This window comes from Rhinatrema bivittatum, chromosome 8 (assembly GCF_901001135.1).
Source record: "Rhinatrema bivittatum chromosome 8, aRhiBiv1.1, whole genome shotgun sequence".
Taxonomy (NCBI): Eukaryota; Metazoa; Chordata; class Amphibia; order Gymnophiona; family Rhinatrematidae; genus Rhinatrema; species Rhinatrema bivittatum.
Window position 1 is genome coordinate 176,731,209 of NC_042622.1, and position 26,168 is coordinate 176,757,376.

The following is a 26,168-nucleotide window of genomic DNA, read 5'->3' on the forward strand; positions in this document are numbered from 1 at the left end:
AAACTACCTGCGTTGTTTCTCTTTGAATATTAGCTAGCATAATGCAGGGACATAAAAGGGGTGCATGTGCTTTGCACCTGCTGTATGTTGGGGTGGCCCAGTGGGGCTAAGATAACAAGTGTGCAGTTGTAGACCGAATGCACCCACTGTTTTACTCCTCTATCCTAAACACACAACTAGGTATGTCTTTTTCTCCAGCAGCTAAAGGCATATGCACCATGAGAGCCCAGGCATACCTTGAGAGGGAGCACAATTTTCAGATAGGCCAAGTTATCTGGATAAATAGATATGTACCCGGGTAAGTGGCTTTGAAAATTGCCCTCGTGACTTTTAGAACATGTCCTAGTTTCAGCTAATGTCATAAGACATTATCTTTGAGTTGGCTCATTCAAAGCATTCAATTCCAATGGACTATGATTTTAGCAGAGAGACTCTTTTAAGCCATGACATCTTACATCAGTGAAAATCAGCTCCTGGTTAGGCTTCTGAACTGGGTTTTAACTACTATGACCCGTAAGTCACAGACTAGAAACAAACAATTCAGAGAAATTTTAACATTGAAGATACCCTTTAAACTTGGGATACAGTATGAACAAAGGCCATACAATTAAATGTGTCTTCAACAGGGTCTCATGTTTGAGGCTTTGTGATAATACGGACTCCGGTTCTTGGATGACAGCTGGGATTATATTCTTGACTGATAGCTCATGTTTCAAACAGAGTGATTTGAAATGCGAGCAATTTTATTTCTCTTTAAGTTATGTTTGAAGGATCATCTTTTTCCTATTCTCCATGTGCGCTGTAAGTTATTCTATTTTATAACACTCTTGCACTTTTTCCCTCTGAAAACTCATGCATCTAAACTCATGCAGGAGAGTTGTACAGCACAGTTATCTTTACTCTTTCACAACCAGGTAGCAAAAAATAAAAATATATAAAAAATGAAAGATCTAAAGAATGTTCAGTTTGAAACATCAATCCATGTAAGACTATGTAAAAAAAAAAACCCAGTCTTTTTTAAATATATTTCATTATTTTAAAGAGCAGCTTCTTTGTAATTAGTGCGGCCATGACTACAGATGCAACTGCTTAGCTGTTCCCATTTTAAAAATTCTGCTTTCCCAGTTGACTTTGTATCATCATGACCGTGTTGCATGCTGGGAGGAGGAAAATCTAAACAAATACAAACGACAGCCATGCTTACATAAAAAATAAACTGCTACAAGCAGTTGAAATCAAAAGAAGCTAAAGTAAAGCTCACATTTACAAGGTTATTTAGAATAATGAACAAGTTACAAATGGCATAATTGTGGTCATTTTTATCACTACAGTCTTAGCACTTTACAGTAGTGTTATAAGGCAAATTTTCTTGTTGCCTATATGCAAGGAAATTACATTTTGGCTAGGGCAAACTGCTGTTGGGTTTTGGGGAGTCCCTTTGTTTACCTTCCTCCTTGCACAGCATCAAAGACAGTCTGACATGAGTAATTTAAAGGAGCTGCCACTCCCTGCCCCATGCCCATGGATGTTAAACAGAGCACATCTCATCACTATCAGGGTAGAGAAAGGATAAGTCCTAAGTACCTTATAAATCTACATGCCAGTTCTGCCCCAACAGCTAAAGCATGAGGAGAACTGGTTAATCTGTCGCCATTAGATATGTGTCTGAGCCAGCTGGGTAATTGCTAATTCCCACCTATCCACTGCTTTGTCTGTGCTGCCTTCCACTTGGCCACACTTCCTCTGAGGACTCTGCCAAAGCCCATAATTCTCAGACTTCAGTTCCAAGCAGTTACCTGAAATATGATTTTTTTTTTTTTTTTAAATTATTTTATTCTACATTAAAATGATTCCCCGCACAATGCTTTTAAGTATGTAAGAAGGAACTTCATCAGATCTCAAGGTGGATACTTAAGACAAAATAAGTCACTGATTACATGTTTGTCTTTGATGTTTTGAAGTTCTGGTTGAGTTGAGGTCTTCTATTATAAAGTCCATTTATCAGTTGGTTAATAACTCAGTCACATTAATGTAATATAGTAAATGATAGCAGATAAAGACCACAATGGTCCATCCAGTTCAGATTCAGGATGTGCATATAAATTTTCATATGCATACACCCTAACACCAACATAATCCCCCAGCCTCCTATATCTTGTTACCTGCACGTAAGGCCAGGGATGAAATATAAGCTGGCAAGAAGTAGTGTTTTCTTTTTTTTTAACAGGGAAAATTGGTAGTAACTGCCATGAGATAGTCTCTCTGACACATAGGGGTACATATTCAGTCACTGTCTGAATAACACACGGGCCGATACAGTAAAATCGCGGGGGAGCGGGCAAGCGCCCGCTCTCCTGTGCACGCGATACAGTAAATTAATTTATTTAAATTAGGGTCCGCGGTAAAAAGAGGCGCTAGGGACACTAGCGCATCCCTAGCGCCTCGTTTTGGACAGGAGCGGCGGCTGTCAGCGGGTTTGACAGCCGACGCTCAATTTTGCCGGCATCGGTTCTCGAGCCCGCTGACAGCCACGGGTTCAAAAACCGGACGCCGGCAAAATTGAACATCCGGTTTTCGACCCACGGGCCCATTTTAAATTCTTATTTTTTTTTTATTTTTTACTGTTTTTAACTTTTGGGGCCTCTGACTTAATATTGCCATGATATCAAGTCGGAGGGTGCACAGAAAAGCAGTTTTTACTGCTTTTCTGTGCACTTCCCCAGCACCGGCAGAAATTAACGCCTACCTTTGGGTAGGCGCTAATTTCTGAAAGTAAAATGTGCGGCTTGGCTGCACATTTTACTTACTGTATCGCGCGGGAATGACTAATAGGGCCATCAACATGCATTTTCATGTTGCGGGCGCTATTAGTCTCGAGGGGGGGGGGGGGGGGGGGTTGGACGTGCGTTTTCGACTCGCTATTACCCCTTACTGAATAAGGGATCAAGCTAGCACGTCGAAAACGCACGTCCAAATGCTGGCTAACAGTGCGCTCCGTAGAATACAGCTATTCTATGTAAATTACTCAAAACATTCTCCTGTCTCACCTTCTTGATGCCAATCTTTCCTCTCTTGGTCTTATTCCTAAATTCTCTTTCCTTACTTTCCCAAAGGTATTTTATTTCTTATGTCTTACGCCCGCGTATAATGATGTCTGAGGTCATTGCTCAGCAGTTAAGCAGAGTTGCTTACCTGTAAAGTTTCTAGAACTTTGACTGGCACACTGAGCATGCCCAGCATGTCACTAACCCTGCATCCAGTAGGGGTCCCCCTTCAGTCTCGTTTGTAGCAAACGTAAGAGCGAAAAATAAAATAATAAAACGTAAGCGTGGTGGGCGGGTTTCGTGAGAACTAATATCCTGCTGTCCTGGGAGAACACCTGTAACAGGTAAGCAACTCTGCTTTCTCCCAGGACAAGCGGATGGTAGTCCTCACATATGGGTGAATAGTGAGCTACAGGATGCTCGAGTAAAGTGAACCAAAAGCACCTAATGATGTGCAAAGACATAACAACAGGGGTGGTTTTGGGTATGAGGGCAGCCTGAGTTTCACAGTGGGATACAGGAAGGAAGTTGGGTTATTAAACTGGAAACAAATTACGCAGGCAGACTGGCCAAAGATGGAATCCTGCCTGCCAGCCTTGTCGAGACAATAATGAGCTGCAAAGGTGTGAAGAGAGCTCCATGTGGCAGCTCTGCAGATGTCAGCAAGAGGTACAAAATGGAGGTGTGCTACTGCTGTTGCCATGGCTCTTACTGAATGTGCTTTCACGCGTCCCTGTAGCAGAAGGCCTGCTTGTTGGTAGCAGAAGGTAATACAGTCCGCCAGCCAGGTGGACAGGGTCTGCTTGCCCCCCAGAACTTCCAGTTTGGTTTTATCGAAGGAGACAAACAGTTGGGTGGACTTCCTATGGGCTACAGTGCGGTCCAAATAAAAAGCGAGCACACGTTTATAGTCCAAGGAATGCAGGGGGCCCGCTCACCTGGGTGTGAGTGAGGTGTCGGAAAAAATGTGGGTAGTACTGTGGATTGATTTAAGTGGAAATCAGACACTACCTTTGGTAAAAATTTAGGGTGAGTGCGGAGTACCACATGATCGTGGAGAAAATTTGTGTAAGGTGGGTATGTTACCAGTGCCTGTAGCTCACTGACTCTGCAAGCCAATGTTAAAGCAAGTAGAAAAAGCACTTTCCAAGTGAGATGACCTAGCTCGCAGGAGTGCAGAGGCTTGAACGGTGGTCGCATGAGCCATGCTAGTACCACATTAAGGTCCCATGCTGGAACCAGTGGATGCAGTGGAGGCTTCAGTTGGAACAAGCCTCTCATAAAGCGCCCTACGAGGGGTTACGCAGAGATAAGGGCATCTCCTACACCTTTGAGGTAAGCGGTTATGGCGCTGACATGCACTCGGATGGAGGAAGTTTGTAGACCAGATTCCGAAAGGTACCAGAGGTAGTCCAGGAGCCTTGGTGTGGGGCAGGAAAAGGGATCTATTTCCCTTGTCGTGCACCTCAAGGAAAATCTTTTCCATTTGGAACGATAAGATTTCCTAGTAGAAGGCTTTCATGAAGCTACGAGGACCTGGGATACATTGTCGGAAAAGTTAAGGGATTGAGTATCAACCTTTCAACATCCATGCTGTCAAAGACAGAGAGTGGAGGTTCGGATGATGCAATAGTCCTTGTTCTGCATTATCAAAGTTGGATGTGTGCCCAGGCGAATTGGTTGCTGGACTGAGAGGTCGCGTAGGATGGGAAAACAAACCTGATGCAGCCAGTAAGGGGCTATGAGGATCATTGAGTCTCGGTCTTGTCGTAACTTCACGAGAGTCTTGCTGATGAGTGGAAGTGGAGGGTAGGCATATAGAAGACCTTTTGTCCATGAGTGGGCGAAGGCATCTCTTGGTGGTGTCTTGCGGCTGCGGTGTAGAGAGGAAGTTGTCCACATTACGGTTGTGAATTGACGCAAAGAGGTGTATGTGCGAGCGGCTCCACTGGTGGAAAATTCTTTTCTCTACAGTGGGATCTAGGGACCATTCGTGGGGATGAAAGGTCCGGCTGAGATTGTCTGCCATCACGTTGTCCACACCTGCCAGGTAGATTGCTCTCAGTAGCATGGAATGTGAGAAAGACCAGGCATAGATCTGCGCAGCCTCTTGGCATTGCAGGTAAGAGCCTGTGCCCCCTTGCTTGTTGATGTACCACATCGCTACCTGGTTGTCTGTTTGAATTAGGATTACCTTGTTGGATAGGCAATCCTGGAAAGCGAATAGGGCATATTGTATTGCTCTGAGCTCCAGAAAATGTATCTGGCGCTTTGATTCCACTGTCGTCCAGGTTCCCTGGGTTTGCAGGTTGTTGACATGGGCTCATCAACCGAGGTTGGAGGCATCTGTTGCCAGTGTAATCTGAGGTTCTGGAGATTGAAAGGGTAGTCCTATCTGAAGATTGGACTCTTGTATCCACCAAGCTAGTGAGAGACAAAGCTGACTGGTGACATGGACAATGTGGGACATATGTTGGTATGATTGGGACCACTGGGACTTTAAAGTCCATTGTGTTATTCTCATGGCTAGATGAGCCATTGGGGAAACGTGGACCATGGATGCCATGTGACCTAGTAAGGTAAGTAGATGAGAGCTGTCGTGGTTCGGCGACAGCTCTCATCTACTGCTTTGGCCAAGGTTGATAATGTGTGCGCCCAGTCCCTTGGGAGGAACGCTTTGGTTTGTATGGTGTTTAAATCTGCTCCAATGAAGGAGAGGGTACGTGAAGGAGTCAGATTTGACTTGAGATAGTTTATGAGAAACCCCAAGGATTGTAGTAATTGTACAGTCAGATGGAGGGATTGAAGTACTACCTCCTTGGATGGACCTCTGAGTAGCGAATCGTCTAGATACAGATAGACGTGGATGCTGCGTTGTCGCAGGTAAGCTGCTACTACTGCCAGGCATTTGGTAAACACATGGGGTGCTGATGCTAGGCCTAACGGCAGCACTCAATATTGGAAATGCCAGTGACCGACTAAGAATCTGAGGTATTTTCGATGCGGAGGGGTTATGGCTATATGGGCATATGCCTCCTGAAGATCTAGAGAGCACAGCCAATCTCCCTTTTGTAGGAGAGGGAGCATGGTGCCCAAAGTTACCATCCTGAACTTTTCCTTGTGGAGATGTTTGTTTAGGGCACGAAGATCCAATATAGGATGAATGCCTCCTGACTTTTTTGGAATTAGAAAATATCGGGAGTAGAACCCTTTTCCACGCTGCGGTCGGGGAACCGGTTCTATGGCATTGGCTGCAGGAGGATTGAGAGTTCCTCCACGAGAAGTGGAGGAACTCTCAATCCACACCACACCGGACAAGGTGGAGAGTCCGGTAGTAGCGTGAGGAAGTTTAGATGGTAACTGTGGGCAACCATAGAAAGGACCCATTGGTCCGTTGTGATTGTGTGCCATATGTTGGCAAAGTGGCACAAGCGGCCTCCCACAGGAAATATTGTTGGAGGTGGGGGTTGACTGTTGCTCTCTAGAAGGGAGTCAAAAACCCGATGCAGGACCTGTCTGTGGGGCTGTTTGAGTTTTAGGAGGTCTGTGCTGATGAGGTTGACCTTTTTGATAGGGTCTGGTTGGTCGAGTCCTGGATGGAGGAGGGTAATACCTACGTGTTTTATAGCTTAGCCTCCTGGGATCCCTTCTGAACTGTCTTATGATAGTAGATGAAAAGTCAGAGGGAACAGTAGTTAGTTGGCGCAATGTCTCATGATGGTCTTTGAGTTACGCAACTGCTTCCTGGATTTTCTCTCCAAACAAGTTGTCTCCTGTGCAGGAAAGGTCTGCTAACCTGTCCTGGACCTCTTGACGCAAGTCTGAAGATTTCAACCATGCCCATCGTCTGGCACTTATGCCTGTTGCTGACACTCTGGAGGCAGTCTCAAAGATATAGGCAGCTCTGACCTCGTGTTTTCTAGCGTCAAGGCTCTTCTAGAGGATGGAATTTAATGCCTCCTGAAACTCCTCTGGCAGGGATTCGGAGAAATCTTGAATCTGTTTCCAAAGGTTTCTAGAGTATTGCGTCATGTATAGCTGGTAGGCTGCTATACATGCCATCAACATAGAACCCTGGAACACTCTTCGCCCAAAGGCGTCCAAGTATTTCTGCTCCTTGCCAGGAGGGGCGGAAGAATGAGGTCGGGACCTCTTAGCTTTTTTCTGACAGGTCAAGCAAAAGTTCATGTACTGGAATTGCCATCACTTCCTTGGGAGCATCCATGAATTGCAGAACTTCCAGCATCCTGTGTCTGGCATCCTCTTCAGTTTGCAGTTTAAAGGGAATGATTTCAGACATTTCCTTTATAAAACTGGCAAACAAGAGGTCCTTTGGAGGTGAAGACTCCGATGGGATGTCCTCAGAATCCTGGGAGTCAGAGGAATTATCACTCCAAGGATCGTATGTTTTGTCTCCTCCACCCTGTGGTTCTTCCGATGGAGGGAGAAGCCCTAATCCAGCTGGATCAAGAGGTGGCACCAATGGAATCGGTGGAGGCACCGAAATAGGTGGAGGTGGCACCGATGGCCGGTGGAAGCACCGATAGCATCAGTGTTTTCAATGGGCGTTGGGGTGGTAATATACCTGATGGCCCTGGAATCGGGTCTGGCATTGACGTATCACAGTCTTCATTGTCCAATGACAGAGGAATTGGGGTCGATGCCGGTGGAGGAACCGATGGTCTTGGGGACATCGTCGGTCCGGAAGGCATGGGCACCGATGGAAGTGCGCCAATAAGGGTGTCTAGTCTTTCGAGTAGTGGAGCCAGCATTGTAGGTCCCGGGTCAGACCTCGGCATAGGAGTCGGTGCCGGTGGCGACTGAAATCCTTGAAGCGCTTGGAGGACTGCCTCTTGGACCATCCAGTCCAATTCCTCCTGGAAGGCTGGTGTTGGTAACACAGCTTTCGGGGTTGGAGGCTCCATGGGCGTTGCCGGAGAGTCCACCGTTGCAGGTGGGGAACGCTTCGGTGTCCTGGGTCCAGAGGAGGATGGGGGCTCCTCTCCCCGGAACTTTTTGGTTGACGGTTCCATCGATGTCTTGTTGGTGCCCGTTCCTGAAGATGGGTCTCATCAATGTTGATGCCGGTGCTTTTATCGGTGCTTGGCCCGGTCCTTCTCCGGCGCCAAGGACGATGATGTGGAGGCCTTTGAATGAGACAATGCCGGTTGCCATTTTATGAAAAATAAACATGGCACGTGGTCGGTGGACGTCGAGCACCGATAGGAGCACCGTTGGGAACTGACCGCAAAGAACGAGGTAAAAAACTTACTGGCGTTAGCGGTGGTCGACGGGGGACCCTGGGATGGGGAAAAGTTTTGAGAATTTGAAGAAAATTCTGTGCGGAAAAATTTGTGAGAAATTCTCACAGAGCTCCAGAGAACTGCGAGGCAACTGCTGCGCGGAAAAAGAGTGAAGGGGGACCCCTGCTGGATGCAGGGTTAGTGGATTGAGCATGCTCAGTGTGCCAGTCAAAGTTCTAGAAACTTTGACAAAAGTGTTCCTTGATAGGGCTCCATCCTGATGATGTCACCCATATGTGAGGACTACCATCCTGCTTGTCCTGGGAGAAACACTGTATTCAAACTCTCAAGTCTCAACATATATTGCCCCTAAATATAGCGAATGTCTCTTGTATCTGAACTTGAAAAAAGTGCACACATGTGAATATCCAGAATATGTTTAATCAGCATATGCCTGTAATTATGCAGAATTTAAGAGTGCATTTTCTTCTCCATTTCAGTTTCAGCAGCAGAGCAGACCTAGAGCGGAAGCTGCTTTTATGACCAATGAAGTGAATGCAATTAGTTTATAACCTGATGCTACATAAGGGTGACAGAAGATATTTTTGATATATCACACCTGATATATAGTATTATCCAAGCCTGCCCTGCCCATTTTCTGGATGCAAGTAAAATAAAATTGACTGGGGGCGATACAGGAAAACCAGGTACTTTAAAACATGTGTGCATATATCAGGAATGTGAAATTAACCTCTGAAATTTACATACTGGTCTTATTTCTTGCAATGATTCATGGACTCAAAGGCTACCAATGACACACCATTGAAAAGAACCAATATTCACCACTGATTCCCATTCAGTCAGTGAAACGCTGAGCTGACTGAGTAGCAGTGGATAATTGCCCAATTCATTTAAATGTCTGCATATGTACACAGGAACCTAAATGCTACAGAACAAACTCGACTGCCTCCCTCCATGTCCTCTGGAGATTTGCACTGGTACTGTCCTGACATTTTAAAGCAGATATCCTGTATAATGTACCTAACTGTAGAGATGGCCAGACTGAGGACTGAGTAACACTGAAATCTAGTGCTTTACACCTTACAAGGAAGGAGAAGGGGAGGAAACTCTTCTAGGCTAACGGTATTCTCTCCAATAATTTGACCTTTCCTGGTGACATTTCAATCCTCTGTTGGACCTACTGGATAACCGTGCATTGATTTTAAGAGCCTCAATATTCATCTGGGGCAAGATGTGCACTGTTTTCTACACAGAAACAAATAAAAAAAAAGTGAAACCTAAATGAAATAAATAAATTAAACAAACAATACAGAGGAGAAAACCCAGCAGTAGATCGATGCTTGCCCCCCCCAAGAGAAACAGTTTGGTAAGAATGCATGGATCCAGTTCAAATTTGAAGTCATGTAATAGTCACCTTGAAGTTGCACATCTGATCTCTGATCACACCTCTTGTTTGTACCTGTTCCTGATATCACTAGGTCCCGGCCAGGTGACTCGGACATGGCATCAGCCAGCCGTTCACGAAGGCCTTCCTCAGTGGTGTCTATGGAGGCGATGTGACGGAGTCCAAAACTCTCAGGCCAGCTCCCGCACACTTCTAACAGGGTCACGCTGCGATCAAAGGCACCTTAAAAACAAAAAGCCAACGAGACAGGTGAGGTCTAATGCGGACCCACCTCTTCAAACAGTTCTACATTTTAACAATGTTGTCCTACATCACAATCTACTCATGCACATGTGCAAGCTATAAGGTAAAATAATATGAATAATTATTTATTTTTAGAAAGATGTAACCAGGATGAGCAATGCAGGGGAGAGCAATTGTTACATGAGAAGTTGGATGGCATTGCTACTCATGATCACTCACAGCGAGGTATTGCTTTCCAGACTTTCACAGCACTGTAAGTCCAAACTATTTTAATTCAAACAAACAGGGTATAGTAAAGCGTACCCTGCTGTCCTATAATACGACTCAGGTACATTTGTGAAGTCAACAACCAAGTGCTTTCCACTACTTTCAATAATGAGTGCCTTATTGGGGAAATATTTATCCTGCTCTTCTCTTTCCTTCCTCCCTAGGATGACTGTACATGTAACTCAGGCTCACTTGATGGATAAGGCGGAAACATTTCTCCAAAACAGAACCCTTCAACTGCCCTTGCAGTGGGAGTTATCATTTCATCTACTCCTAGGGCCTGAGCACACCACCTCTATAATGTGTGTGACTATCAGTGCATATGAATACAGGTCTTTTATGCCACCACAGAAGTTGATGCATCTGAGCTATGGGGCCAGCACAAAAACTACTGTTTTTGAAAGTATTTTTTTACACTCTTTTCTGTTTGCATACTGAGGCTTTGGAAATCCTGCATTCTGGCTCAGCGGCAGTGCAGTTCAATGCTGGGTGAATGATCTGCCCCTTGAGATGGCTGGGGATGCAACATTCATAACTTTCAAGTGGACGGGAATCCTGGTCATCACTCAACAGTGACACCTACTGGCCATACTCAGGATGTGCGCCAATGCCAGACTCCAGAGGGAGGCACAGGCTTTTGCCCTCGACAGAGGATTGGCTTTGTGATAGCTGGGGGTGAGGGAGGTGTTAAAATTGGGAAAACTCATGGCACTATAGCCCCAGTAGAGGCAGGATCTGATTGAGTTGGAAGCCCAAAAAAGCAGCAGGAACGTGCCAGGACAAAAAATAAAGTCCAGATTCCACAGCAGAGTCAGCGTACGTTATGGGAGTGAGCAGGCTTCTGTCGTTGTTGGTGTTTGAGATAGTTGTGGGTGGATCCTTGGGCCAGTGGCAGATGACCACGCCCCCAGGGGAAGATCCCGAGAGGGAACACCGGTCAGGCTGAAAGTATGGAGACAGACACACACTAGTTCTTTTATTAAACATTATATTGAACCACCAGAGGTGGCAGTAGTGAGCTGGAAGTGCCTGGCAGGGCTGTAGTCCCTCAGATACTGGAACAGCGATCCCAGGATGGGCAGAGCTGTAGAGAAACTGAATATAGTGAGTAGGCAGAGTATGCAGAGTTCAGGAACAGAACCTTGATGGTAACACTCACACAATAGTCTCTTAGAAGCAGCCCAGAGGCTGGAATGAAGTAGGCCCTCGAGGAGCGAGTACCTGGTTCCAGGGAAAGCTCTGAGAGAGAGGTGTAGTAGGCAGCGATGACTTCCAGGCAGAGTAAGTATTCAGCAACCAGTCTGGGAACATGGGCCCGCGAGGAGCGAGTGCCGGTTCCTGACTGTGACCTGAAAAACAAAGAGAGAGCGAGGCCCCCAAGGAGCGGGGTACCCCTTTCCTCCATTGTTTCAATGAGGAGGCAGAGCAGCTTAGGTAGCGTAACCCTTGCTAACTTGATTAGTTAGCGATTTCTAAGACCTTATATATCTGGTACTGCTGACGTCATCTCAGGGGGACGCCCCTGAGGTTCGCGCCATTGCTGGTACATCAGTCGGGGCCGCGCCGCATGCGCACCCTTAGGTCCTTGTGAAACATGGCGGATTGCAGCGTCGAGCCGCTCTGGAGACGCCGGAGGAAGATGGCAGAATGACGCCGCGGCAGCCAACCCTCCACTTGAGCAAGAGGGAGTCGCCAAGGAGGTGAGGAGGGCGGAGTGGAGACGTCGGTCAGCGACGGTCGCAACAGTCGTGTTCTGATCCGGAAGGTGGACCCTTGGTCCGGCGACGAGGATAGCCCTGTCGTCGGAAGGCGAGGCCAATCACAAGGGTCGCTGGAGAGAGACTCGATGAAGATCTGGATGCAGGCGCCTCCTGCAGGTCGTTTAATCCAGATAGCTGGCGCCTCCAGCAGGTCGTGGAAACAGAAGCTGGCGCCTCCAGCAGGTCGTGGAAACAGAAGGTACCACCGACAGTCCAGTGATCAAGAGCCAGAACACTCCGCAGCCAGTCCGAGGGTCGAGAGCCAGAAAGTACCACAGCCAGTCCAGGGATCAAGAGCCAGAACACTCCGCAGCCAGTCCGAGGGTCGAGAGCCAGAAAGTACCACAGCCAGTCCAGGGATCAAGAGCCAGAATCTTCCGTAACCAGTCCAAGTGTCGAGAGCCAAAACAGGGACGTCAGCCAAAGCAGGAATCACAACACGGATGAACGAATCAGGAACCACAAGCAGGAAACACCACTAGAGCCACAAAGCCAAGGCAAGGTCTGAAGGCTCAGACCTTGCCTTAAATAGTTTCCAGAAGATGGAGTCAGCAGGAAGGAACCCCCCTAACTTCTTGTAGGGGTTCCTTTAAGGCCAGGCTCATGCCGCCCGCGCGGCCCTAGGAAATTTCAGGGGGCGTGGCTTAGCCGTGTCGAGAGGACGCCACGGCCATCTTGGAGGGCAGCAGTACTGCCGCGGAGGCGGGCTGCCGATGCCGGCCCCAGCGTCTGCGCCTGGCCCTGCCGCGAAGGTGAGTGACCGGCCCCCGGTTGCGGTTTGCTGCGGCCGGCGGTCACAACAAGTCGTCAGAACTATGACATTTCAGTATGAGAGCTACGAGGCTAAGGTTAACCATCAGCCAACCGGATCACCTGACATCCAAATTATGCTTTATAATATTCAATTCCTATCCTTTTCTGAAAAGGGTGAAAAAATAGGAGGTTAAATTTCCAGCTGCACTGCACAGGCACCTGTAAGTTAAAAGACTGCAATGGAGGAAAGTGATTTATTGTTAAACTCCATCCAACTTAACGGGAGTCTACGGTTGGCTCTGAGGCTTTCTAAGCTACAATTTGTTTCACAAGCAACTCAGTATCAGAGCCTCTGTTATAATGGATTATGACGGTCCAGTCCTCAGGAAGGACACTTAAGAGCAAGTCCATAATTTCTGGCAGTTTCCTGCTGCAGAATAAGCACATGATGTTCCACAGACTGCGCAGATTAGATTTTGAATCCAAGATCACTTCAAAGTATGAATTAAAATTATTCAACTTTATTATCCAGCAAATCTTTGGTTAAAAGCTACTCTACGTCACTGCTGCTTGGATAGAGAATACAATCCGGTTTGGTTGCTCCTAAGCGCATACCATTAACTCCATAACTCGGAAAGCAAAGAGGCGGCATTTCTTCTGCCCAGTCTTTGCCGACGTATACAGGACAAAAATGGCAAATGCTTGCATTTTGCAATGTTAAAAGTCCATGAAATGCATCCTTATCAGCTCTTTGGCTCTCCCCTTTGATCAGCCGTCAGAAACTATCTGTGCTTGTGCACAGTGACTGGGCAGCCTCACGGCACACTCTCTGACATTGACAGGTGGTAATAGAAAGGGGTGAGAGACCAAGCCCTGCAGCAGGCGGCCCTTCCTCTGATAACTCCAAAGTACTGGGCGATAACCGTTAGCAAACACTCGGGCACTCGGCTGCTCCGTGTATCAGTAGAGAGTGCCAGAGAATTTGGAAATGCAAAGGCAGGACAAAAAGCAGAGGGGTTGAGCACTCAGGGATTTATATGGCCTGCTATAGTGACTTCTGGCTCCTGGATTTCAGCAGCACGCCCGGCTTTGATTTATCTGCTGCTATTCTGCCCAGCAGACTCCTGGCACTCTAAAGCCCTCAGCGCTGGAGTGGAACACAGACCTTTAAATAAGAGAAACCGGGATCTTTCCTGGACACCTGCACTTGAACTTATATGAAACCCAGTTTAATCAGCTGTGGACATTTTGTACTCTCTAAACCTTAAAATGACCCCTTCTCTAGTCTTTCAGCCAACTAGAAAGAAATTTCATTAAAGTCCAAATGGGGTGCATTATTGGAAGGAATGCAATATTCTTATACTGTGTTTAGAGACCAAAAACCTAATGACATAGTGAAATCTTCTTAAAATGACTACTTTGGGCAGGTTCTGTTGTGATCCTTGCCTCTGAAAGATCACAACATCAGAAGGAAGCCATGGGCTTGGGTTTGACCATGATTACAACTAACTGACCACTTAAAATAGTAATGCAAAGCTATTTTGTATTAAGATAACCTGGGGCTCTGTGCATGCAGAGGTACGTGCCCTGCAGCGAGGCGCACCAGCGAGCAGAAATGCATAAGTTACATCCTCTGAAGAGCAGCTTTAACTTTATGTGAGGTAATGTCTGTGCGCGCTTTGCCAATCACACAAGAATTTTCAGTGAACCTATGCGTGTAAATTTGCCTTGGAAAAGTCTGCACTATGCGGGCAGTTTGAAAATGACCCTCTTTATCAGAAATCCACTATTTCCATTTAAGAAGAACATCAATTTATTTTCAATTGTGAGCCTCGAGATAAGAACATAAGAAATTGCTGTACTGGGTCAGTTCAAGAGTCCATCAAGCCCAGCATCCTGTTTCCAACAGTGGCCAATCCAGGCTACAAGTACCTGGCAAGTACCCAAACACTAAGAAGATCCCACGCTACTGATGCCAGTAATAGCAGTGCCTGTTCCCTAAGTCATCTGGATTAGTAGCAGTTAATGGACTTCTCCTCCAAGAACTTATCCAAACCTTTTTTAAACCCAGCTACACTAACTGTTGCGACTGTCGCTGCTCGACGTCCTCACTCCGCCCTCTTTACCTCCGCCCTCTTTACCTCTGGCTGGCTGCCGTGGCGTCCCCATGCCATCTCCCTCCAGCGTCCCCGGACCGGCTCGATGTTGCAGACCCGCCATTTTGCCTGAAGACTTAGGGCGCGCGCGTGCGCTCTGATTGAAGTACCAGTAAGAGCGCGAACCTCAGGGGCGTCCCCCTGAGATGACGTCATACGCTTCCAATATTTAAAGGTCTCTATATTGCTAACAAACTCTGCCTCCTCGGACTTACCAGAGGTACCCACTCCTCGGGGGCCTCGCTCTTTTCTTTACTTTCAGATTACAGATAGGAACCGGTACTCGCTCCGCGAGGGCCCATGTTCCTGGACACTCTGAAGATTCTCTACTGCCTGGAAACTATCGCTGCTACAAACAATTGTGAGTTACCATCGCTCTCTCAGAGCTTTCCCTACAACCAGGTACTTGCTCCTCGAGGGCCTAAACCTTTCCAGCTCCTGAGCTTCCTTGAGACCTTATGTGAGACCTTATGTGAGTTTTGTCATCTATTATTCTGTTATTCTGTTCATGAACTCTGCCTACTCACTTTCTACAGTTTCTCAACAGCTCAGCCATCCTGGATCGCTGCTTCAGTACCTGAGGGACTACAGCCCTGCCGGGCATATCAGCTCACTACTGCCACCTCTGGTAGTTTCAAAAACCTGTTTAATAAAAGAACTAATGTGTCTGTCTCCATACTCAAGCCTAGCCGGTGGTCTCTCTCGGGATATCCTCCTGAGGGCGTGGTCATCTGCCACCGGCCCAGGGATCCATACACAACTTATCAGATTCATTACAGATTGCTACTCCTTAGCAAGACGATATCTGAGACTCTACATGATCACTGACTCCTCCTTCTTTAGGAGCCATTTACATCAGATTGCTAATTCCCAGCTCTAACATAGAGCTTTCCTAACAGATTGCTAACTCCGCACGGAGATTCCTAACACTAACTGCACTAACCACATCCTTTGGCACAAATTCCAGAGGTTAATTGTGCCTTGAGTGAAAAACAATTTTCTCTGATTAGTTTTAAATGTGCTACTTGCTAACTTCATGGAGTGCCCCCTATTCCTTCTATTATCCGAAAGAGTAAATAACCAATTCGAATCTACCTGTTCTAGACCTCTCATGATTTTAAAGACCTCTATCATATCCTCCCTCAGCCGTCACTTCTCCAAGCTGAACAGTCCTAACCTCTTTAGCCTTTTCTCACAGGGGAACTTTTCCATCCCCTTTATCATTTTGGTCGCCCTTCTCTGTACCTTCTCCAGTGCAACTATATCTTTTCTGAGATGCTTTGACCAGAAATGTACACAGTATTCAAGGTGCAGTCTCCCCATTGAGCGATACAGAAGCATTATGACATTTTCTGTTTTATTCACCATTCCCTTCCTAATAATTCCTAACATTCTGTTTGCTTTTTTGACTGCTGCAGCACACTGAGCCAATGATTACAATGTATTATCCACTATGATGCCTAGATCTTTTTCCTGGGTGGTAAATCCTAATAAGGAACTAACATCGTGTAACTACAGCATGGGTTATTGCTCCCTATATGCATCACCTTGCACTTGTCCACATTAAATTTCATCTGCCATTTGGATGCCCAATCTTCCACTTTCACAAAGTCTTCCTGCAATTTATGACAATCCGCTTGTGATTTAACTATTATGAATAATTTTTTTTTAAATTTTATTTTTAATAAGTTTTACAAATAACACAAGAATAATCTTGTGCCAGAAAATGAGATATGCATCATAAGTAACATGGAAAAATTAAAAAAAATAGAAAAGTGAACATATCTATCACTAATATACATATCTCCAGATAGCAGGAAAAAGGGAAACCAAAAAGTTAAAGAGAGAAAATGATCATGAAACAAACAAAAAAAAAACCAAAGGTAATCCCAGAGGCAAACCCATCCACTTAATATCAAAACCCTACTTAAAAAGAGAGCTTACACATGGGAGTCCAGGAACGTCCATAATTGTGTTGCTTCAAAGAAAACATAACTGGAGTTAAGATGTTTCACTAAGCACTTGCATGGATATCGCAAAGTAAATTTTGCCCCACATGATAACACTTCAGGTTTCATTGAAAGAAATTTCTTCCTGTGCTCTTGAGTTATCCTTGTAATATCAGGGTATATCCAAATTTTCTGTCCATGAAATAACTACAAATGATTACGAAGAAAAAACCTCAACACAGAACCTTGGTCACCCCCCCTTTCCCTACCCCACTCCCTAGCCTCATTTTGGTAATTGAAGACAAAATCCATAGCATCAACCACAATTTTGTTAGTAGTATAAGTACAAATTGTCCTTGGTAATAGAATGAGTAATGTTGGTGTGCTTATGTGTATTAGCATCCGGTGCAGGATACACCCACTAATCCGTGTGCTGTTTGTGAAGCTGTAATGCGTTGTGGTCCCAAAACCGTTCTGAGGTCGTATGGTGATTACGACATCTCAAATAGTCTGCTCCAGGCTTTGACGCTTAAAGACAGGAGGAATGCCGACCATTTATCCAGGAACTCCTTGTATCTGGCAGGTGTCAACCTTTTTGCTGTGATATGTTCATATATTGCTGTACGATGTAGTTTCTCCCTCCAGGACATCCTTTAGCCACATGTCCAGTGTCACTTGTTTCGCCAGCCAAAAGGCTTGTTGCAGAAACACCCTCTGTTTAGTTGAGATTGAGTCCATCAGGGTGTCCATCACCTCAAAAAGGCACAAGTATGGGTCCATCGGTATAGTGTAGCCAGGAGATCGATGAGGAAATGCAAAATTCCGTGCCAGAACTCAAGCACTTTATCACAGCTCCAAAACAGACGGAATAAGGTACCTTCTGCAACTTGACATTTGATGCAAGTGGCGCTGGCAGTCAGTTTAATTCTGGAGGCCCAGCTGCGAGAAACGAATAGCCGTCTAAGAAATTTGTATTGTGTTTCTCTCAGTAACACATTATTGGAGACTCGTTGGAGACTGCCAAAACAGCGCTCCAGGGTTTCTGGAGCAACATGGCAGCTCATCTCTTGAGTTTAGCGCTCTGCAAGCCCCAGTAATGGCCCTGGAGCTGCAAGACCTACTATAGCCCTTCTCAAAGTGGCGCACGTGATCGGCTTCCCTTGTGGAGTGGAGAAGAATTTGGCGAAAGTCGGCACATTTGGCGTGGGTAATCTCAGTATCAGATCATGTTCAATAAAGTGGTGAACTTGTAGGTACATGTAGAATTCCTTGTTGGAAAGGCCATAATACTGCTGAAGAGCAGCAAAGGGAAGCACCCCTCCCAGGTCTTTATGCAGAAATTGGGGTTGAAATTCCAGAACTTTGGCTTCCCAGGCGGTAAGTACCGAAGGTCCAAGTCCCGGAGAGAATCTGGGATGACCACGGATCGAAAGGAAGAGTGATACTTCCCAAGAAACCCTAGTGATACTTCCCAAGAAACCCTAAGTCGGCGACAGAGTCCATGCCATGCTAGCCTGCAACTTGAGAGGAAAGGATTCCAGTAAATCTCCTTGGGGAGAGCAGTGCCGGGGACATGCAAGAGGTTCTGGAGTCTCACGGAGCCACAACAGGTCTGAAGGAACCCAATAGGTGTATGCTTATCGGATTCCAATATGCAGTCAGAGATGTGCTTAAGAAGGCATGCTAAATTGTAATCCTGTATGTTCGGACAATCCATACCCCCCTTCTCCCAGGGAGTTTGTAAAAAGGGTAGCGCAATCCGTGCTCGTTTGCCCTCCAAAGGAATGCTCCCAAACTCCTCTCAAGGGCTCTACCGTGTTTCCGTAGGAGCCAGACCGGCAGCATTTGGAGAGTGTAGAGCCAACACGGTAGCTCCATCATTTTAAATAGTTGAATTCTGCCATTGATGATAGAAGAAGCGCTCTCCAGTGTTCCAGTCTGTCTTTTGTCTGGTGAAGCAGTGGCATAACATTGCATTTGTAAATATTAGTAATGTTAGGAGGGATCTTAATGCCCAAGTATCTCATCTCTTTGTCTACCCACAGAAGTGGGAAGGGGTCTGGCCACTTCCATTTTAGCGAGCCAAGTACATTCAGGGCCTCGGGCTTGTCTAAATTTATTTTGAGGCCTGAAAAGGTGCCAAAAGGTCATTGGTGGGCCATCACCCTTGGTAAGGAGCACAGGGGGGAGGTCAAGAATACCAGGATGTCATCAGCAAACGCTGCAATTTTAAAGGTTTCCCCCAGCAACTCAAGGCCCCTGATTTGTGGGTCTGTAGCGATTTTCCTAAGTAGAGGGTCTAGGGACAGGATGTAAAACAGCGGTGAAAGTGGGTAGCCCTGTTGAGTCCCTCGCTGAACGTCAAAGCTGCTCGACACGTCTGCATTAGCCAGAATACAGGAGGATGGCGCCTGATAGAGTAAAGAGATATTGCACATTATATCACCCTCTAGCCCAAAGTGTTTTAAGACTGAGAATAAATACGACCAGGCCACCCTATCAAATGCTTTTTCAGCGTCGAACCCCACAGCCAATGCCGGCAGCACCTTAACCTGACAATATTCCATCGCCATCCATAAGCGTATAATATGTTTCCCGGACGTCCTGCCCTTTATAAACCCAGCTTGCTCCTCTGTAATCAGATGCGGGAGAACCACATGCAACCTGGTGGTTATGATCTTTGCAAACAGTTTAGTATCAAAGTTCAGAAGAGAGATGGGGCGATAGGACGCAGGCTGTAGGGGATCCTTACCACCTTTGGGGAGGACCGTGATATATGCTAAAGTGGCGTCTTTTGGAAAGGCCCTGTGTTCATACGCCGCCTTAAAATATTCCCGTATATCGGCTCCCAATGTCTTTGTATATTATCCTATAGTATTCTGCATTAAACCCATTGGGGCCCAGGGCCTTATGTGTTGGGTTGGTCCTAATCCCGAATTCTATCTCCTGGATGCCAATGGGCCTGTTAAGCCAGTCCAGCTGCTGGGGGGACAGCTGAGGCAAGGTTTTCCTGTGGAAGAACTACTCTTCCTGTACTGAGGAGTCCTGCACGTCTTCCGCTGCATATAAATCCCCATAGAAACTCCTAAGGATGTCACATATAGCCGCTGCAGAGCTGTGTCTGGCCCCTTTAGTGTCTATTAGTGTGTTTATATACGTTTGTCCCTGATGAACTTTAACTAGGGTGGCTAGGAGTTTCCCCGCTTTGTTACCAAAACGATATAGTCGGTGAGAATCTAATAACATGGTTCTTTCCGTCTTTTGGTGGATACAGCTGTTCAGAGAAACTAACTCCCTGTATAACTTTTTATTTTGGACTGAAGGAGATTGGATTAAACGAGCTTACGCCTTCTGTAGATCTTTCTCCAGTGCCAAAATTTGCTGATTTAGCATTTTGGCTTTCCAAATCACATATGCTGTGATTTTCCTCCACATCACCGCCTTCCCCGCTGCCCAAAATAGGAGTGAGGCTTCCTTATGCTTTGCGTTATTGACCGTATAGGCCTCCCATTTCTCTCTGAGGTAAACTTGGAAGTCCGGGTCTTTAGCTAAATGAGAGGGGAACCGCCACCTGCACGGCTTGCCCATCCCTGTCCCCCAGGTCACTTCCATCCAGATCATTGAATGATCTGAGAATTCGGGCAGCCCAATCTCCGCCTGCATCACCTGTGCAAAGCTCCCCCTAGAATATAGAACATAGTCTATCCTAGACATAGTCAGGTGGGCCCGGGACACATGTGTGTAATCTGCCTCCTCTGGGTGCAGAGTTCGCCAAACATCCAGGAGTTGCAGGTGGTTACATAGGTATTGAATCCCATTATTCTTCCCCAGCGCTGACACAACTGTCGGAGAGGACCTGTCTAACACAGGGTCCATCACGCAGTTGAAGTCTCCAGCCACTATCAAGGGGCCTTGTGCCACCTTCAAGAGATCCTGCATTAAAGCCGTGAAGAAGATATGCGAGTACACATTGGGGGCGTAGACGCTACAAATAGTAGTGACCCGTCCACTGATTTTCCCCACCACTATAAGGTACCAGCCATGGCTGTCCCCGACGGTGGAGAGCCATTCTCAAGCAACCTGTTTGCCAATCAAGATTACCCCCCCCCCCTCCTTTTCTATGAACTTCTGCAGACGAGTAGACTTCTCCCACCCAATCTTTTTTTAACTTTCTGTGCTCGAGAGAAGTTAAATGCGTCTCCTGGATGCAAGCAACCTGTGCTTTGTGCCTACAAAGGGACGCTAGCAATTTGGTGCATTTTACTGGGGACCCTATTCCTGCAACATACCAGGAGATTAATCGAATGCGTTCACCCATATTTAATCCAGAAAAATGTAGTTATTGTGATGTTAAGGCCCTACAAGAAGGTATTTAGAATCAACTCCCCCCAGCCTGGGAGCTGAACCTCGAGTGTGCCCTTCATGTCCTGCACTCGCATATACTCAGCTTCATGTCATCTAACGGAGTGCTGTCCCTTTTGAGGCCAGGGCTCCCTACTTCCTATCCCCACCTCCCCCCGCCCCAAACTCTGTATTCTGTCCCCATGAACAGTTTCCCTTTTGAAAGTTTAGTGTTAGATCTGTAGATTTACATATTGTCCCCCTTCCAGTCATTAGTTCAAATTTGATCATATGATCACTATTGCCAAGTGGCCCCACCACTATTACCTCTCCCACCAAATCCTACATTCCACTAAGAATTAAATCTAAAATAGATCCCTCTCTCATTGGTTCCTGAACCAATAGCTCCATGAAGTAGTCGTTTATTCCATCCAGGAACTTTATATCTCTAGCATGTCCTGATGTTACATTTACCCAGTCAATATTGGGGTAACTGAAATCTCCCATTATTACTGCACTGCCAAATTGGTTAGCTTCCCTAATTTCTCTTAGCATTTCATCATCTATCTGACCATTTTGGCCAGGTGGACGGTAATATACTCCTATCACTATGCTCTTACCCAACTCACATGGGATTTCTACCCATATAGATTCTATTGTGCATTTAATCTCTTGTATGATCTTTATCCTGTTGGACTCTAAACCCTCCTGGTTATAAAGTGCTATACCCCCACCACGTTGATCCTAACATTGTGATATAATTTATACCCTGAAATAGCACTGTCCCATTGGTTATCTTCCTTCCACCAAGTCTCTGAGATGCCAATTATGTCTATCTCATCATTCCCTGCTATACTCTCGAACTCTCCCATCTTATTTCTTAGACAACTGATGGACAAATTCCCTTTTGTTTTCCTGAGCAAATAATGGACAAACACTGGAAAGAGAATTAAAAAATGTATGATTTCTTTACTTCAGCCTCTGATACAAGTCAATATATTTGCAACGAAAGTATAAAAAAAGCACCAGCAATCAAAATGTTTATAGGTCATTTATATATATAGAATGCTCATTCATCTAATTCTTTAATGCACAGGTCTTTGAAACTGTACTGGCTTCAGTAGAAGAGCACTAGCCACAAATGTTTCCTGTTTCTTTGATGCAGGAAGAAGAGGATAAGTAAAGATCTACTCTCTTTATTTGGAAAGGCATAAACAGACCATCTCTGTATGAATAATATGGTGGGGATTTTCTGATGTCCTGCCAAAAGGAGGATTTTTTACATGTGCCAGCAGCAACTTTGTCCAGCGCCCATCTCCAGGCCCAGGGATATCCGAGTGGGACTGAAGCAATTGAGTGGAGTATTCTCTCTGCAATCAGAGGCCAAGAGCTGCCATAAGTTCTCAGCAGCAGCGTGTGAGGTCTAAACGTAAATATAACCTATAACCCAAGGACTGGAGGATTAATGGCAACAGAACTCTTCTCTTTTTGTAAAAGGCGTTCATGGGTAGCACCAAGCTTCACTGTTATCTCCTCCTTCCTTTCCACAGTAAGAGTAGTAATAAATTTCATCCTTCACCTACCTGGGGGGGGGGGGTGTGGGGAGGGAGGGGGTGCCTGATCATCTGCTGCTTTTAAAGGACAACTCTTCCTGTTTTACTATTTCATGGCAGATGTAACAATGAAGCAGGCTGTCTCAGGTCAAACCTTATCAGCGTTACCACTCAAGATACCTTCCTATAAGGCTATCGCAAATATTGCTGTGGTAGGTAACTACCATTATTGCAATTTGCTGAGGCCAGAAATAGGCCAAGGCTTGCTCTCCAATTTTCAAACCCCTTTACCTGGACAAATGACATTGTATCCGATAAGAGAGGTCCGACTGAACATTATTGTCCTCTGCCCGGCTTCTGAAGCACCACATATTTTCAGCTGGGTAAAAAGAGGCTTTCCTGGAGGGAGGGGTTCTATTTAGGCTGGGGGAGTAAAACAGGGTACGCACATGGGATTGCTAAAAGTACGTGCATTAATTCACTCCAAAGACTCCCACATGTACACAGATAGCAGGTGCAAAATATGGGGGCATGGGAAAAGTAAAGTACAAAGGCAATTAGAGAATTGCTATCTACATATGCTAATCATGCTGTAGGGAAAGAGAAGTCTAAGAAGTAAGATGGGAGAATTAGAATGTTTGCAGTGAATGATGACAGACTTAATTGGCATCTCAGAGACATGGTGGAAGGAGGACAACCAATGGGACAGTGCTATACCGGGGTACAAATTATATCGCAATGACAGAGAGGAGCACCCAGGAGACGAGGTGCCGCTTTATGGCATAGAGTCCAACAGGATAAATATCTTGCATAAGACTAAATGCACAATCAAATCTTTATGGGTAGAAATCCCTTGTGTGTTGGGGGAAACTATAGTGATAGGAGTGTACTACTGTCCACCTGGTCAAGATGGTGAGACGGACAGTGAAATGCTAAGAGAAATTAGGGAAGCTAACCAAATTGGTAGTGCGGTAATAATGGGAGATTTCAATTACCCCAATATTGATTGGGTAAATGTATCATTGGGACATGCTAGAGAGATAAAGTTCCTGGACGGAATAAATGACAGTTTTATGGAGCAATTGGTTCAGGAACTGACAAGAGAGAGAGCAATTTTAGATCTAATTCTCAGTGGAGCACAGGATTTGGTGAGAGAGGTAATGGTGGTGGGGGCCGCTTGGCAATAGTGATCATAATATGATCAAATTTGAATTAATGACTGGAAGGAGGACAGTAAGCAAATCCATGGCTCTCGTGCAAACTTTCAAAAGGGAAACTTTGATAAAATGAGAAAAATATTTAGAAAAAAACTAAGGAGTAGCTTCAAAGGTAAAAAGTGTGCAAGAGGCGTGGTCATTGTTAAAAAATACCGTCCTAAAAGCACAGTTCGGATGTATTCCACACATTAAGAAAGGTGGAAAGAAGGCAAAACGATTACCTGCATGGTTAAAATGTGAGGTGAAAGAAGCTATTTTATCCAAAAGATCTTCATTCAAAAATTGAAAGAAGGATCCAACAGAAGAAAATAGGATAATGCATAAGCATTGGCAAGAGAGGTTTCAGGGAAAAGTAAAAAGTCATGGGATAGGTGGCGATGTCCTTTCGTGGATTACAAACTGACTAAAAGACAGGAAACAGAGAGTACGATTAAATGGACAATTTTCTCAATGGAGCAGTGGAGTGCCTCAGGGATCTGTATTGGGACCCGTACTTTTCAATATATTTATAAATTATCTGGAAAGAAAAACGACGAGTGAGGTAATCAAATCTGCAGATGATACAAAATTGTTCAGAGTAGTTAAATCACAAGCAGATTGTGATAAATTTCAGGAAGACCTTGTGAAACTGGAAAATTGGTCATCGAAATGGCAGATGAAATTTAATTTGGATAAGTGCAAGGTGATGCACATAGGGAAAAATAACCCATGCTATAGTTACACAATGTTAGGTTCCATATTAGGAGCTACCACCCAAGAAAGAGATCTAGGCGTCATAGTGGATAACACATTGAAATCATCGATTCAGTGTGCTGCGGCAGTCAAAAAAGCAAACAGAATGTTGGGAATTATTAGAAAGGGAATGGTGAATAAAATGGAAAATGTCATAATGCCTCTGTATCGCTCCATGGTAAGACCGCACCTTGAATACTGTGTACAATTCTGGTCGCTACATCTCAAAAAAGATATAGTTGCGATGGAGAAGGTACAGAGAAGGGCGACCAAAATGATAAAGGGAATGGAACAGCTCCCCTATGAGGAAAGACTAAAGAGGTTAGGACTTTTCAGCTTGGAGAAGAGACGGCCGAGGGGGGATATGATTGAGGTGTTTAAAATCATGAGAGGTCTAGAACAGGTAAATGTGAATCGGTTATTTGCTCTTTTGGATAATAGAAAGACTAGGGGGCAGTCCATGAAGTTAGCATGTGGCGCAATTAAAACTAATCAGAGAAAGTTCTTTTTCACTCAATGCACAATTAAACTCTGGAATTTGTTGCCAGAGGATGTGGTTAGTGCAGTTGTGTTTAAAAAAGGATTGGATAAGTTCTTGAAGGAGAAGTCCATTACCTGCTATTAAGTTGACTTAGAAAATAGCCACTGCTATTACTAGCAACAGTAACATGAAACAGACTTAGTTTTTGGGTACTTTGCAGGTTCTTATGGCCTGGATTGGCCACTGTTGGAAACAGGATGCTGGGCTTGATGGACCCTTGGTCTGACCAAGTATGGAATATTCTTATGTTCTTAAATGGATAAATTACTATGGGTGGGGGTAATTTTGTAACATCGCCACTTAAGGATGACATCTGGTGATTGCTTTCAGGAACTATGATTGCAGGTTGCAGAAGGCGCCCTGGTGCATGGCCCTCAGCTCAGGATCCTTGCTGAAATGACCAGACTAGGTATGCTGGGTAGGTGTAGGGTGGGGGTGGGCTGGGGGAAGATGGGGGAAAAAATCCATAGATACTTGTAAATGAAGCCTCATGGCACAAGGATTCCAGCCCCAGTTCTGAAGGAGCAGGAAGAAAGCAAATGTTGCTTACCTGTAACAGGTGTTCTCACAGGACAGCAGGATGTTAGTCCTCACATATGGGTGACATCACAGGATGGAGCCCTATACGGAAAACCTTTCTGTCAAAGTTTCTACAAAGCTTTGATCGACACTGGCACACTGAGTGCACTGAGCATGCTCAGCCTGCAATTATCCCTGTGAACCAAAGATGTCTCCCTCAGTCTCATCTTATTTATTTATTTTATTTATTTAAGGTTTTTATATACCAGCATTCATGATAAAAATCACATCATGCTGGTTTACATATGAACAGGAGTGAATAAATGCATCAACTAGAACTATCATGCAGGAAAAAGCAGTTACAAATAACAAGGAATGATGAACTGGGAGAAGATGGAGATAAAGGAAAGAGATTAGTAATGGC

At 45.4% G+C, this 26,168-nt stretch overlaps 1 protein-coding gene across 7 annotated transcripts in view; it reads right to left on the bottom strand.

Moving 5' to 3' along the window:
- Positions 1-26,168, bottom strand: part of BCAS3 (BCAS3 microtubule associated cell migration factor) — a 969,760-nt gene that overhangs the window by 40,260 nt on the left and 903,332 nt on the right. For 4 of the 7 annotated variants that reach the window (XM_029612006.1, XM_029612002.1, XM_029612003.1 and 1 more), the window contains one exon: positions 9,723-9,935. In XM_029612006.1, the coding sequence (XP_029467866.1) occupies positions 9,723-9,935 (213 nt within the window). The remainder of the gene's footprint in view (positions 1-9,722; positions 9,936-26,168) is intronic. The other 3 variants (XM_029612008.1, XM_029612007.1, XM_029612009.1) reach the window with 2 other exon arrangements.